The sequence below is a fragment of the Ambystoma mexicanum genome, chromosome 7p (assembly GCF_040938575.1).
Source record: "Ambystoma mexicanum isolate Mex_15411 chromosome 7p, UKY_AmexF1_1, whole genome shotgun sequence".
In the NCBI taxonomy this organism is placed as follows: Eukaryota; Metazoa; Chordata; class Amphibia; order Caudata; family Ambystomatidae; genus Ambystoma; species Ambystoma mexicanum.
In genome coordinates, this window is record NC_090939.1 from 449,837,080 (window position 1) to 449,850,846 (window position 13,767).

Genomic DNA, 13,767 nt, shown 5'->3' on the forward strand with positions numbered 1-13,767 from the left:
GAATGTTTTTGGATACATCATATTAAACAACAGCAGAACAAAACATAACTGAGTTGAAAATGGGGAGGGACCACTAGAAGGGAACAAGCAGTACCATACAGAAAGGCAGTCTGCATACTGAATTGAATTGCCGGGGATATTGAAAGAATGAAAGAGTGCTCATAGTTGCTGCGCAAAGTCTCAGGAGGGAAAAGATGTACTAGAGAGTAAGGTTATGTGCCCACAGATTGCACCACGATACTGAGTAGTATGCATATCATATACATTGGTCAAATATTTCTATATAAAACATGAACATTTGCCTTTGAAAAGAAAACAATATACCTGACGTAACCTAGAAAAGAAAATCTGATAGCAAGCATGTACAGGAGTATATATAATTCAGTGTTCAGTATCTTTTCAGATGTTAGCATAAGTGTGCTAACAGGTTCTGGATCTCAGAGTACACAAGCGTTAGATTCCAAATATAATAAGATTCCAAATATATTTCACAGAAATCTACTCTACTGATTAGTTACTTTTTGTGGATTAATCTTTCAATAACGTTTTGACATAACCTGTTAAGTAATATCAGCAAAGAAAGTACACCAAATGTAAAGATCAAATATTTTATTGTACATCAAAAACATGCAGGTAGCAGAATTACAAATTCCGTTGAACCAATGTTTCTTAATTCATTGATAAACTGTTAAATACTTGATCTAAACTCATACTTTGTAAATTCAGAAAAATATTGCACTTTGAATTTTCTTGCATGCCTCATACTAGGCAAAAGGTCTAAAAACAGTTTTCTTGTTCTTGCACACACTTGCAGAGTCATGCACACACAACTCAAAATCATACACAATGTTATCCAAAAGCAAAATCTTAAAATTGCACTCAAGTTTTGTAAGGAAAAATATAATAGATGTGTTTTACAAATTGTATTATGTCCAAGTGCCTTAGTAAATTGGAACTGGCTACTCCTCATCTTCATTCTCAGGTTCCTGTTCAGATCCTTCTAACCGGTCGCCCTCCAAACGATCTGTAAATAACACCGATTTTTGTTAAATTAGACGCTGCAAATCACTTCATCAATAATAATCATGTTACTAAATTCTGGAAAAGATAAATTACTTACCTGTATTGTATCAACCCTAAGCATGATCTTCCAGCAAGCTTCCAATATTTGACAATTCCACACCATCAGAGTAGAAGCCAGACTACAATATAACAATTGTAGGCTGTTCTGACAGTATGTGTCGTATAACAATGCCAACTGGTTTCTGAAAAGTACCACTAATATATGATATGGAACATCAAGCTCAGGACTTAAGTATACAGAAGTTATTTGTCCCAATAACTAGTGTGTTCCAAGTGGCATTCACTCCTTTCCACATTCACCATACCATAACATGGGTGGTGGGAGCTGAGGATAAGAATTCATATACGTTCTGTTCTCAATCTACGATAGGAGGACCAACTAAAGCTCTGAGTCTTCCAAGGGTGAGACAAACAAGTACCCTTTTTTGGTTTCCATGTGTAGTTGATAAGAGGCCACATAAACACCACATTAAAAGAATACAAGAAAAAACACATTAAAAAGTGGACATAACACTTGATGCACTTTGCCACCATCTGCTGCTGTATTCATATGTGCAGTTTAGCTCCATTACAGCAAAATTACAGTGGCATGCAACGCCACAATCTTATTTTTCAACAACACCCATCATGATTTATGTAATCCGGACCCAGGTTTCGAATATTCTCTGCACAGGATCATAAAATCGATCAACCTTCAGTCTGGGTCCATCTACTTACATAGCAAATTCTTTTCTTTGTTAGAGTGGTCTTTACTTTGTCAAACCCAAGGTTGTCCTGGTATAGTAGCAAAACCGATATATAATAATAGGCTGTCATACTACATTATTTCTCCATTTCCCTCATCAAAAATAGCAGCTGATTTCTGTCCTGAATGCACATAACATTAAACAAAATGGGTCTTAGCACAGAGCCATGGTGTGGAGGTCTCTGTCCCTTTATCAGGTGTGCAACGTCTATTGTGATGAATGACAGATTTGGCATTCCTAGCACGAGCCACCGAAGAAAGATTTCCAAGAATAATTCCATATGGAATATCTTATGATAGATAGCAGATCAATCATTCATAGGTCACTGTGCCAAAAGGAATCTTACATTTGTTGGATGATTGCTTTTATGCAGGATAGCCATTTTCATTGGTTCTCATTGTTGTCATCCTCCAACATGGATATCCCCTATTCAAACGTCCTTAATCTGCCCTCTAAGATTGCCCTCAAATGGCCTCCTCTTACTCTAGTTCTGCATTAGCACATCTATTTAGTCTTCTAGACCCTTATTTCCATCGGTCATGAATCTGTACAATTCTGCATGTATTGAATCCTTCAAACTGATTACAGGGTCTCTGTGTACTGTACTGTGATGATTCTGTACAACCTTGTGTCCTCTTCTGAATCTTTAACGCATTATGTTTTCCTAGGGTCTAACCTCCAAGCTAGAGAGCATATCCTCTACATTTATAAAGCCAGACCTATTGACTTTGCCAATTATTGGTTCTTTTTGTGATCACAATGCACACCTGGCTCACCAGAGGCTTCCCACAGCATAGGTCCCACGAACATGTGCAACCGAAGTGGTCAATCACAATGCACACCTGGCTCACCAGAGGCTTCCCACAGCGCAGGTCCCATGTACATGTGCAACCGTAGTGGTCAAATCAGCCACCAGCACAGTGATGCCCACATAAGACGGTACTCAAATGTGCCACTAACAAGGAAACAACGAGAAAGCTGGGTCGGAGACAGGCACATGCACATACCAGCTTTGGAGTCCACTGGCACAGGGTCAGTGCAGGTATTCAGGTGCAATTAGAGTTTCCCTTACTTGGCATGGTAGTCTCAGTAATCAGCTTGGTCTTTAGTGTGCCACTTTCCCTTACACTTTGCCCATTGGTCAACACCACTGCCCAGTCCCAACGTCTGCTATCACAGAACAACAACTTTGTGCCCGTTTCATGTAGTGGCCAGGAGACCACTGCACAACTGCACTCCCAGATCAACAAATATCTGCTCACAAGGCTAAGCTCAATGCAGCCAAAAATGCTTCCTGAATATATAGATGCTTTTAATTTTCACTGATGGAAAATTTAATTCAGCATTTTTAAAAGACAGATTGGCTGAGGGATCAGAGCCCATATCCCACTCCGTCCCCTCCTCGTTTTTCCTATATTTTTCTACCTTAAATTGCCATGGCTGCTTTAAGTTATTGGTGCAATTAAATGATGTTACCCTACAAGAATAAGGTGTGGTACACAAGGCAGTGAAGTTGGGCTGCTTGAGGTAATAACTAAGGCTTGCTTTCTACACATATTAATAGTATTGTAGGCATATTGTATTTATAGAAGGAGAGTGATTAGACCTGAGCAGTCCCTTTGCCGGGTGCGCAGGAAGCAAGGTGAATACAGTAGTGATTTAGGTACTGGATGGGAAGTTTCAAGTTAGAACATGGACTGTGTACAGCACAGACTTACAAGATAGGATACATACAGCTAGTCATGTGCCTGATTTGGAGTCTGGCGGATTTAAAATCTGGCTTTACACCAGGAATCAGCCAGCAGAAAGCTGGCAGCAAATCTTCCATTCCCCACGCTTGGAAATGGGGACAAGTTGAATTTCCTCTAGCTTTCCACTGGCTGATTCCCTGAGTAAAGCCAATGCAGTGCAAACGTAACAGAGTCAATTTTGCGAGTGAAAAAAACAGCAGATTTTAAAAAAGACCATATAAAAATACACAGTTCAACTACTTCAATATACAAAATGTACAACATGGGAATAAGCACACAGGGGAGTAGTGATGTGCCTGGTGAAGTCACGGTCCCGTATTTGTATAGAATACGTTGTTTGAGAGCAGAACTGAATGTAGGGACAGTTGTGTTATTTTGCTTTCATGGAGAGAGGAGTTCCTGCGAAGAGGAGCAAGGAAAGAAAAGGAGCACACATTGGAGTCTCCGTGGTGGTGAGGGGGGAAAACGACAGCGAAGAGAAAGATTCAATAGGGTGCAAGAGCAAAAAGTACAAGGATGAGAATAGTGGGTGTCAGTTAGCTAAACAGGGGGTGCTAGGACCCGACTAAATTTAAAAAAACAAATGGAAGATTTTCAAACGGCATCAAGGATGTACTGAGAGTTACACACCGGACTATGTATAGGCCTTTGGTGATATCTTGTTAGATGATCTCCCGTGGCTAGTGGATAATGGGCCCAGTTTGAAGGGATAAGTGGGGAAAGAAGGTTGGAGAGAGGAGTGGGGGGAGAAGAGAGAGAGAAAAGAGATTGGGTTAGCAGTAACATGAGGAGGTGGCTGGAGAACATCAGGTCATGGCAGGAGAAGGAACAAGTTAATTACCTGTAGCTGTTGTTCTCCAGCATGGGTCTGGCATGGATTCACATGCTCATGAATATTCCCCGTCGTCAGGCTGGGAATCCTCGGTAAAGAAAAAATCAGTATCGGTTTCGTTTCTGAACTGGCTTTCTTAATAGTAACCAATCACTGATCTCTGGGTCATACTGCCCCCAGCCAATGACTGCCCTCTCCCTAAGCCCCGCCTCTGGCAGCCATCCTCAGATTTGGTAGCACGCCAAGTGGCAGTATGAACAAGTGAAGAGCCGCAGAGGGGTAGGTGGGAGGGTTCGCATGTGAATCCATGCCAGACCCATGCTGGAGAACAACAGTTACAGGTAAGTAACTTGTTCCTTCACCAGCATGGGATCTGGCATGGATTCACATGCTCATGAATAAAAGAATACATAGCAGTATACACATGCACAACCACGGGAGGTGGCAACATGCTCAACATTAAGCAATACAACAACTCAACATGAAGCATCTCTTACCGCCTCACCAGGCTCACCTTAAGCGAACAGGTTGCGCAGCACTGCTTGGCCGACCCTGGACTCCTCCCTGGAGTCCCGATCGACGCAGTAGAATCTTGTGAAGGTGTGCGTCGACCTCCACGTAGCAGCCCTGCCGATGTCCAGCAGGGGCACACCAGACAGGAACACCGTGGTAGCAGCGATCACTCTGGTCGAATGGGCTCTCGGACGGCCAGGTAGCGGTCGGTTTGCCAACCGGTGACAGTGCATGATGCAGCCGGAGAGCCATCTGGAAATGGAAGTCTTCGAGAGAGCCTTCCCTTGATTCACAGACCCAAATTGCGACGTCTTCCGAAAACTCTTTGTGCGGTCCACGTAGAACTTCAGCGCTCTAGCTACATCCAGCGAGTGCAAAGTCCTCTCGGCCGGCATCGAAGGCGACGGGAAGAAAACTGGTAACACCAAGGGCTCGTTGAGGTGGAAGTCCGACGGTACCTTGGGCATGAAGGAGGGGTGCGTCCTCAGCACTACCCTCGTGTCATGAAAAGTCAAGTATGGAGGCTTGCAAGATGGGGCCTGAATCTCTCCCACTCGTCGTGCAGAGGTGATGGCCACGAGGAACGCTGTCTTCCATGACAGGAACTTCAAAGGCGCCGAATGCATAGGCTCGAATCGGGCTCCTATGAGCCTGGTCAGCACCACATTAAGCTCCCACACCGGGGCAGGGGCCTTCACCGGCGGGAATGATCGGAATAGTCCCTTCATAAATTCCTTTACCAGGCGATGAGACCACAAGGACGCCAGTCCCGTAGTCCTGGTATATCGGGAGATGGGAGCCAGATGTATTTTTATGGAGGCGTGAGCCAGTCCAGCTTTGGCCAGCGACAGTAGGTACGACAACACTTGAGGGGCCGTAATCCGCAGAGGGTTAATCTTCTGTGCACGTCACCAGACAGAGAACCTCTTCCACTTATGACCATAACACTTGACAATCGAGAACGCCCTGGCCTTTGCAAGAACCTCTCTGCAATCAGCCAGGATATCGTACCCTCCAAACTCTAGTGCTGCAGGAGCCAGGCCTGCAAGTTCAGCGACTGTGGGTCATGGTGGAGAATGGCGCCTCCTTCCCTGGAGAGAAGATCCGCGTCCGCCGGCAGCTTTACTGGTCTGCCTCAGCCACACTGTGCGACGAGGATCATCCTGCACCTGGACTTCTTGAGCTGGTTGATGAGACGGAGCAGCAACAGCAACGGAGGGAACGTGTATCGAAACAGGCCGTCCCAAGGGAACAAGAAAGCATTGCCCATGCTCCTCGGCTGTGGGAACCTGCTGGCGAACCTCTGGCACTTGGAGTTTGTTGCCGTCGCGAACAGGTCAATCTGGGGTTTGCCCCATCGTTGGAAGAGTCAATCCACTTGGTCCTGGCACAAATCCCACTCATGGCACGAGCGCAGCTCCCTGCTGAGTGAGTCCGCGATGGTGTTTTTTATTCCTGCCAGGTGGAAGGGAACCAGAAACATCCCCTGGGCGACGGCCCAGTGCCACAGATCCTGGGCCTCCTTGGATAGGGCTGGGGATCTGGTGCCTCCTTGCTTCCGTATATAAAACATCGTGGTGGTGTTGTCGGTGAAGATCCTGACCACTTTGCCCTTGAGGGACGGAAGGAACGACTTGAGAGCCCAGAACACTGCTCGGAGCTCTAGAATGTTGATGTGGAGAGACCTCTCCTCCGGGAGCCAAAGGCCTCTTGCGTGGAGGTCTCCGGTGTGGGCCCCCCAACCCTCCAGAGAGGCGTCCGTCGTCACCGTCTCCTGAAACGCTGGGATTTGAAATTCCGTGCCTGTCATAGGGTGAGCACGGATGCCCCACCATAAGATCGCCCGATAAAACTCCTCGTCGAGAGGGATCCTGTCCTCGAAACAACCCCTCGCCTGAAGCCAGCGGGCATCCAGGAACTCCTGTAGCGGACACATCCAAAGTCTGCAAAGGGGTCCCAGATAGATGCATGAGGATATCATCCCGAGGAGGGACTTGATGGACCTCACCCTGGCCACGTCCGTGGCTAGCAGGTGCTGCACCTTGCCCATGATGGTCTTGGTCCTCTCCTCTGAGGGGGAGGCCAATTGCCCCACAGTATCGCTCCCAGAAACAGTGCTATCTGCGATGGAACCAGGTGGGATTTGGGGTAGTTGATGGTGAACCCCAGCTCTGTGATTAATCGGACGGTCCTCGCCGTGTGTTCGACGGCGAGTTCCCTTGTCCTTGCCCGGATTAGCCAGTCGTCCAGGTAGGGGTAAATGTGGATCCTCTGCAGACGCAGCCGCGCCGCCACTGGTGCCAGGCACTTGGTGAAAACCCTGGGTGCCGACTTTAATCTGAACAGTAGGGCCCTGAATTGGTAGTGGTGTCCCTGAACCACGAACCTGAGGAACTTCCTGTGCCTTTTTAGAATAGGGATGTGGAAGTTAGCATCCTCCAGGTCGAAAGACAATAGGAAGTCGCCTTCCTCCAGCTGTCCCAGCACGTGCTGGAGGGTGACCATCCTGAATTTCGGCGCCTTGATGTACTTGTTTAAGCGACGCAGGTCCAGGATGGGGCGCCAACCGCCTGTCTTCTTCTTGACGAGGAAGTACCTTGAGTATACTCCAGAGCCCTCTGGGGACGAGCTCGATGGCACCTTTCTTGAGCATCGCCTTTACCTCCAGCAGTAGTTGAGGGATGTGATTCTCCGTCCTGGCCACGGGAGGAATGCGAGGGCACTTCTTTTGGAATTCCAGCGAGTGCCCGTTGGCCAGGGTGTCCAACACCCAACGGTCGGTGGAGATGGACTCCCACACACTGACAAACTTCGTCAGCCGGCCTCCCACCGGGATGCTTCAGTGGGGGCCCGACAACCTGACCGGGTCAGTCTTGCTTGGAGGCGGCCTTGCCGCCTTGGCCTCCTTGGCGACGGCGGCGGGAACCCCCTTGCTTGCCGCAACCTCTGTAGGCCTCCTGCCAAGAGGAGCGGGCCACCTGGCGGTAAGTGGAAGAGCCACTGCTGGATCCTTTGGAGGCACCCTGTCTGCCTCCGGAGCTCCGGAAGGGCCGTCGCTGTTGAAGCACCCCCAGGGCCCGGGCCGTCTCCGAGTCGGTCTTGATGGCCTGTAGGGACTCATCAACCGCCTTACCAAAAAGGTTGTTGCCGTCGAACGGCATGTCCAACACCCTGGTCTGGACGTCCTAGCTAAAGTCGGTCGCCTTGAGCCATCCTCGACGTCGGAGGCAAACTCCGTGCCCAGTTGGCGAAATCCGGTATCGGCAATGTCCGTTGCCACCGTTATGACATGATCCGACGCCGCCTCGCCTTCCTGCAGAATCTCTAGGGCCTCTGCCCTTTTGTCATCAGGCAGGAAGTCTAGCAGGGGAGCTATCTTGAACCAGAGCTCCCTGTCATAGCGGGCCACGATCGCTAAGGCATTGGCCGCCTTAATCGTCGTCGCCACAGACGAGATGACGCGTCGTCCCATAGAGTCCAACTTCTAGCCTTCGCTGTCCGGCGGGGAAGTGGAAGTTGAATCTGCCGCACCCACTGCCTTCTTCTTAGCCGCTGCCGAGACGACAGAGTCCGGCGTGGGCTGGGCCCTGAGGCACAAGGGGGCGGCATCGGGGACTCAGTACTTCTCGTACCTGTCCCTCCTGGCTGGTGTCGTGGAAGGGTTCTTGAGGACAGCAAGCCCCTCGTCCCAGATGTCATCGAGTAAAGGCACCGTGAGGACTGTCTTCCTCTTGGCCTCTTGTCGTTGGTACAGAAACCCCTCCTTTTTCTGTTCTTCAGGGCAGAGCTGGAAGAGCTCGGATGCCCTGGTTATCATGGCGTGGAAAGAGCCAATTTCGTCGGCTGGAGACGCCCGCGGGGGAGGTGAAGACGGAATGTCTGCTGTGTCATCGCCACCGTCATCGTCCGTCCCCGTCGCTGTATCCGTCGCCGTATCCTCTCTAGGGTCCGGCGAGGGGGATGAGGGGTCCACCGGTCTCGTAGGCACGAAGGGCGGAGTGGGGTGGACTCTCCTCTGCTTGTTCGGAGGGCTTCCCGATGGGCCTGGTTCTGGATCCTCGGTCAGGGTGCGTGGTAATCTCGTCCTTATCTCGGTGCATAAGGATTGGATTGCCAACAAAATGGCTGCCGAGCTATCCTGGGGCTCGGGCAATGGCTGCGACAGACGGGATGGCCGCTCCACTGGGCCCTGTTCATCGTCGATATCTTCGATCACGTCAGCAGGGACCACCCCCTGCGATCGAACCTTCTCGAACCTCTCGTTGAGGTATATGAACCTCTCGTTGAGGCCTAAGGACCTCTCGTTGAGGCCTATGGACCTTTCGTTGAGGTCCTTCTCGGTTTCCACCAGTTCCTCCTCAGGGGGCTTCACAGGGGTCTTAGCGATGGGCTGGAAAGAGGAATCCCTCTGCGGTGGTAGGGATACTCTAGGCCCGGAGGGCGTTTCCACAGGCGTAGTCTCAGCCGGCATCGCCAGGGTCGCAGCGACCACTTCGGTAGAGGCCTTTGCCGGGTGGATCAAAGCCCTCACCACCTTAGGTGCGTCCTGGGCCTTCGCCTTGGGGGGAGGGTCAGCACCTCGCTCCCCCTTCGAGATCGACCGGGTCCGCTCCAGCAGCCTACCCGGGTTCTCGGACATCCTCTTCCCCGAACCAGAGCACTGGCTCGTGGTCGAACGTGCCGGGGAAGTTGCGCCCTGCTTGGCAACCAAAGAGCCCGACCTTTCAGAGCTCCCGGTGCCCGCGGACTCGCTGTGCTTGGCCTTCTGTTGGGCCCCCGTCGCCGGGACGCCCTCACAGGACTTAGAAGCCCGCTCAAACTTCTTCGCCTTCTCACCTGCTGTGCCCTTCTCCAGCCAGGCGGCGAGGCGGGAACGACGGTCTTGTTTGGTCCGTTCCGAAAGATTCATGCAGAACGCACAGTCTTTCTCCACCTGCGTCTTGTCCTCATGAAGGCAGTAGAGACATTGCGAATGCTCGTCCTCCTTGAATACGTTCTGTAATCCGCATCCAGGGCAGCACCTGAACAGCTTGGATCCGGGCGTCGAGCTTCCCTTGTCCTGGGCCACGTCCGTTGAGGTAGGTCGCAGATCTTCCGGAATCCTCCAAGAAGTATAAACTCGATGAAAACTTCACCCTTGAGGGGCGTAGATGAATTCCGAAAAGGGTCCCCGTTATCGGAAGTAGAAACGGTGGAGCTTGAGGCTCGATTAAATCGAAAAAATGTGAAAATCTCCTGAAAAACGTGAAAACACAGTAAAAAAACTCGAGAGCTAAACACGAGGACTCCCAACACTTGAGCGTGCGGTAAAGATCTGAGGATGGCTGCCAGAGGCGGGGCTTAGGGAGAGGGCAGTCATTGGCTGGGGGCAGTATGACCCAGAGATCAGTGATTGGTTACTAAGAAAGACAGATCAGAAACGAAAAGGATACTGCTTTTTTCTTTACCGAGGGTTCCCAGCCTGACGACGGGGAATATTCATGAGCATGAGAATCCATGCCAGACCCCATGCTGGAGAACAGTAAAATGAGGTGGCAGGAGGAGAATTAGAAGAAGGAGGCTGGGATATAGGAAAATAATCCAAGGTGAGTGAGGGCAGATCTAGTTAGAAGAAAGAAGGACTGAGCAGGTATGCACTGCCCAAGGCACTGGATCTGAAGTGTTAAAGGCCACAATGGGAGGAGCTAAAGGCAGGTGGGGCGGTTTTGTAGAGGGCTAGGATCAGAAAACATTCAGAGAGGAGCTGAGGAGGGTAGACCTTCAGGCCGTAGAGAAGGCAGGCGATGAGACCATCAAGAGTGTCTCAGTGGAAACTTGTTCTGTGAGGCCTGGGTGCTCTCTACTATTTGAAGAAAAACTTCAAATGTTTCTATGGCTCATGGATTTAGCACGAGATAAGCAGAGCACTATACTGAGTGTGGGTAGCAGCATTTGGGCTGGCATCTTTTGACAGTAGCGCAGTACTGTGAGTTGAGGTCTGTGCTTCGGTATGTGTATGCATTGGGATTAGACCATGATCAGGTGTTGGAAAAACCATGTTTTGAGAGATTTGCGATATTGGAGAATTGTGGAGGCATTCGAGCCAATTCTGTGAACATTAATGTTCACAGAACCTGCAAGTGGGGCTGTAGATATTAGAATCCCAACTCAAACAGGAGAACAGTACTTTCAGGAACAAGGGCTGAAGTGCCTTTGAGTCTTGGGTAGCTACCCCAAAACACTGAACCTTTGAAGGAGACCTTTGAACTAAAACAACTGTGGAAGAAAGACTGTACGAGTGCTTTGGCTTTGCTTGAACTGCAGAGGAGGACTTATTTTATGTTTAATTAAATACGTTTCCCCATAAGACTTGGGCAGAGACTCTTTTGTGGACCTCACTTGGCAATATGACAGATGGCGTCAGAAGTGGCATCCAGAAAGTCTGTTGTGAAAGTCAATACAAGACCTCCTGTAACTAGGATAAAGGTGGCCTGTGGCAGGCCCAGTTTTGATGGACAGTTATCCATGACCAGGCCAAGATGGAAATGCAGTGCTGTCATTTATTCTGGAAAATACTGCACATTGACCAAAACATATGGGGACTGTAACGTAACTCAAAGGAAAATACAGATGTCTTCTGAAATGCTGTGGTCCCTCTGTGTCGAATCACAGACAGGTACACGTTTGGGCTTTAAGGTATAACTGCAGCCTTCATTCCCCCCTTTTTCTCAGTGTATCTCCCCATGCTCAGGTTTAAGGGGTTTCCACACTCTTCTCACTCTGGTCTTCTGAGGGTGAATTCTTGTTGGTTCGCATTACTGGTATTTAAGGGGGTCATCCACCCTTCAATTCCTGGTGTTTTCCGGATCTCTTCTCCTTGGTTCTCTTCAACTTCCCTATGGACACAATAGGTTTGGGGTTTCACTGAGGCGAGCTGTAAGAGGGACTCTATCTTGCCTTAGCAACCTGACTCCTTCACCACTACTCTACTCCTGCTCTTATCCTTTAGCTCCTGTGAAGAATCCTATGGATCCCTCACTGAAACCGTGCCTAATGTCTCCTCCCAGGTGGGCAGGGGAAGGCAGACGCTTCCTGGACCCAATCTTGTGGGTGGTGTACTGTGGGAGGATCACCTGGGAGGAGATAGGGACCAGGGTAGTGAGGAGATTCTGTGGGATGAGACATGGTATTTTTCCACTGACAGGAAGATTCTTACCACTGTACCATTTTAATGTCTCTCAACCTCATATTAGATCTAAGGTTGTAAACCCTAGGGTTGTAAAATCTGAGCAAACTATAAAAAAAGAAAGACTCCTTTTGGTATCTAGAACTAAATACCCTCCTCAATCCCAAGCGTACAATACAAAGGATTGTGGAAATGCTGTCTTTTCTATACCATCTTGCTCTGTAAAAGCTAAATCTCCCAGCCTCTCTACTAAAAGCAAAAAGAGAACAGAATCTACCTTTATAAATAATTTACAAGTAGAAAAAACGAATTTTGTTGGAGCAAACTAGTCCCAGAATCCTAGAGGAACTGAGACGAGGAAGAGGACTAAAGAGGCATGCAGATGTAGCAGTCAGGCAATGAAGCCTAGTTGCCATTGCAGTGGTCAGGCAATTGGGGCGAATAACCCACACCTGAAGCCTAACAAAACCTGTGAGGCAAAAAAGGCCCACACAGAAAAGCAGAAGCAGCTGGAACGACAGCTGGAAGGCTGGCAGTAGTGGTAGCAGTAGAGGAGAAGCACAAGGCTTGGTAATAATGAGGAAGTGGGAATACAGAAGGGACACCGGAATGTGGAGACAGCAGATTTCACCTGCAAGTTCTGAGAGAGTCCTGTTCTCCCAAAACCAGAATGGCAGAGGAAGACGTTTGTGAGGCTGAGCTTTCCCCATGTGAACCATATTGCTGTGATTGCAGAGCCGTGAGCATGCAGGAGACCAAGGCCAGAAAGAGAAGGCAAGCCGAGGGTCTCAGGAGAAAGAGGAAGATACCTGTGCTGAAGAAGGGTGTGGGTCCCCATGCTTTTGGGTAATTGTTTGGGCTGATGACTGGCAAAAAGGTGTGAACAAAGCTGTGCAACGGAAACTATTTGCTGGTGAAGAATATTCTGAAGTAAAGTGGCAGAAGACAGGAGAGGCAAAAAGGCTTCCCCTTTTGAGAAAGTCATCAAAAGGAAGAGTGCATTGCCTACCTGCAGAGGCTGAAGATATCTTATCGAAGTCTGCCTAGCAGTTGAAGGTACTGAATTGTCGGGGTTCGAAAGATGGGAGAGGCAAAGAGGCTGCCCCTTTTGAGAAAGTCGTCAAAAGGAATCCTATCCTACCTGAAGAGGTTGAAGTGTATCCTGTTGAGGTCTGTCCAGTAATTCAAGTACTGAGCGGTAGTAGCAACCTGTGGTGGTATGAGTAAATTTCACATTGAAGTAGTATGAAGTAGAACCATACTGTGGAATAAAAGGTCACTGTTCTCATGGTGCCAACAGGAGAAGAATGGTTGTTGAAAGGGAAGCAGCAGCCCAGAGAAAGCATCCTGACAAATATACCAATATACAGTTGTAACTAAAGCGGAAATGACAGTCTCAAAGAATTGTGTACTATTGACTTTGGGGAAATATTACACCTTCTTTTGAACTGTTGTAAGTCGGTTGGAAGGAGAGACAATTTACCATAACGAGGATTACCACTGGTGCTATTTCTTTGCTGGAAGTTGTAAAGAGATTGTTTCACCCAAGCACGAACTATTTACTACTAGTGGATTTTTGTTTGATGTACTTTTTGTTTAAGTTGGAACTTTTAAGAACTGATTCACGACTTGTCTTATCCTTTGAAGAACACTTTGAGTCAACCTAGAATCTTAGGC

General features: G+C 48.7%; 1 protein-coding gene across 6 annotated transcripts in view; it reads right to left on the reverse strand.

Moving 5' to 3' along the window:
- Nucleotides 1–594: 594 nt before the first annotated feature.
- Nucleotides 595–13,767, reverse strand: part of DCAF6 (DDB1 and CUL4 associated factor 6) — a 2,172,363-nt gene continuing 2,159,190 nt past the window's right edge. For all 6 annotated transcript variants that reach the window (XM_069636466.1, XM_069636467.1, XM_069636464.1 and 3 more), the window contains one exon: nucleotides 595–1,024. In XM_069636466.1, coding sequence (XP_069492567.1) covers nucleotides 960–1,024 — 65 coding nt within the window. In that variant the 3' untranslated portion in view covers nucleotides 595–959. The remainder of the gene's footprint in view (nucleotides 1,025–13,767) is intronic.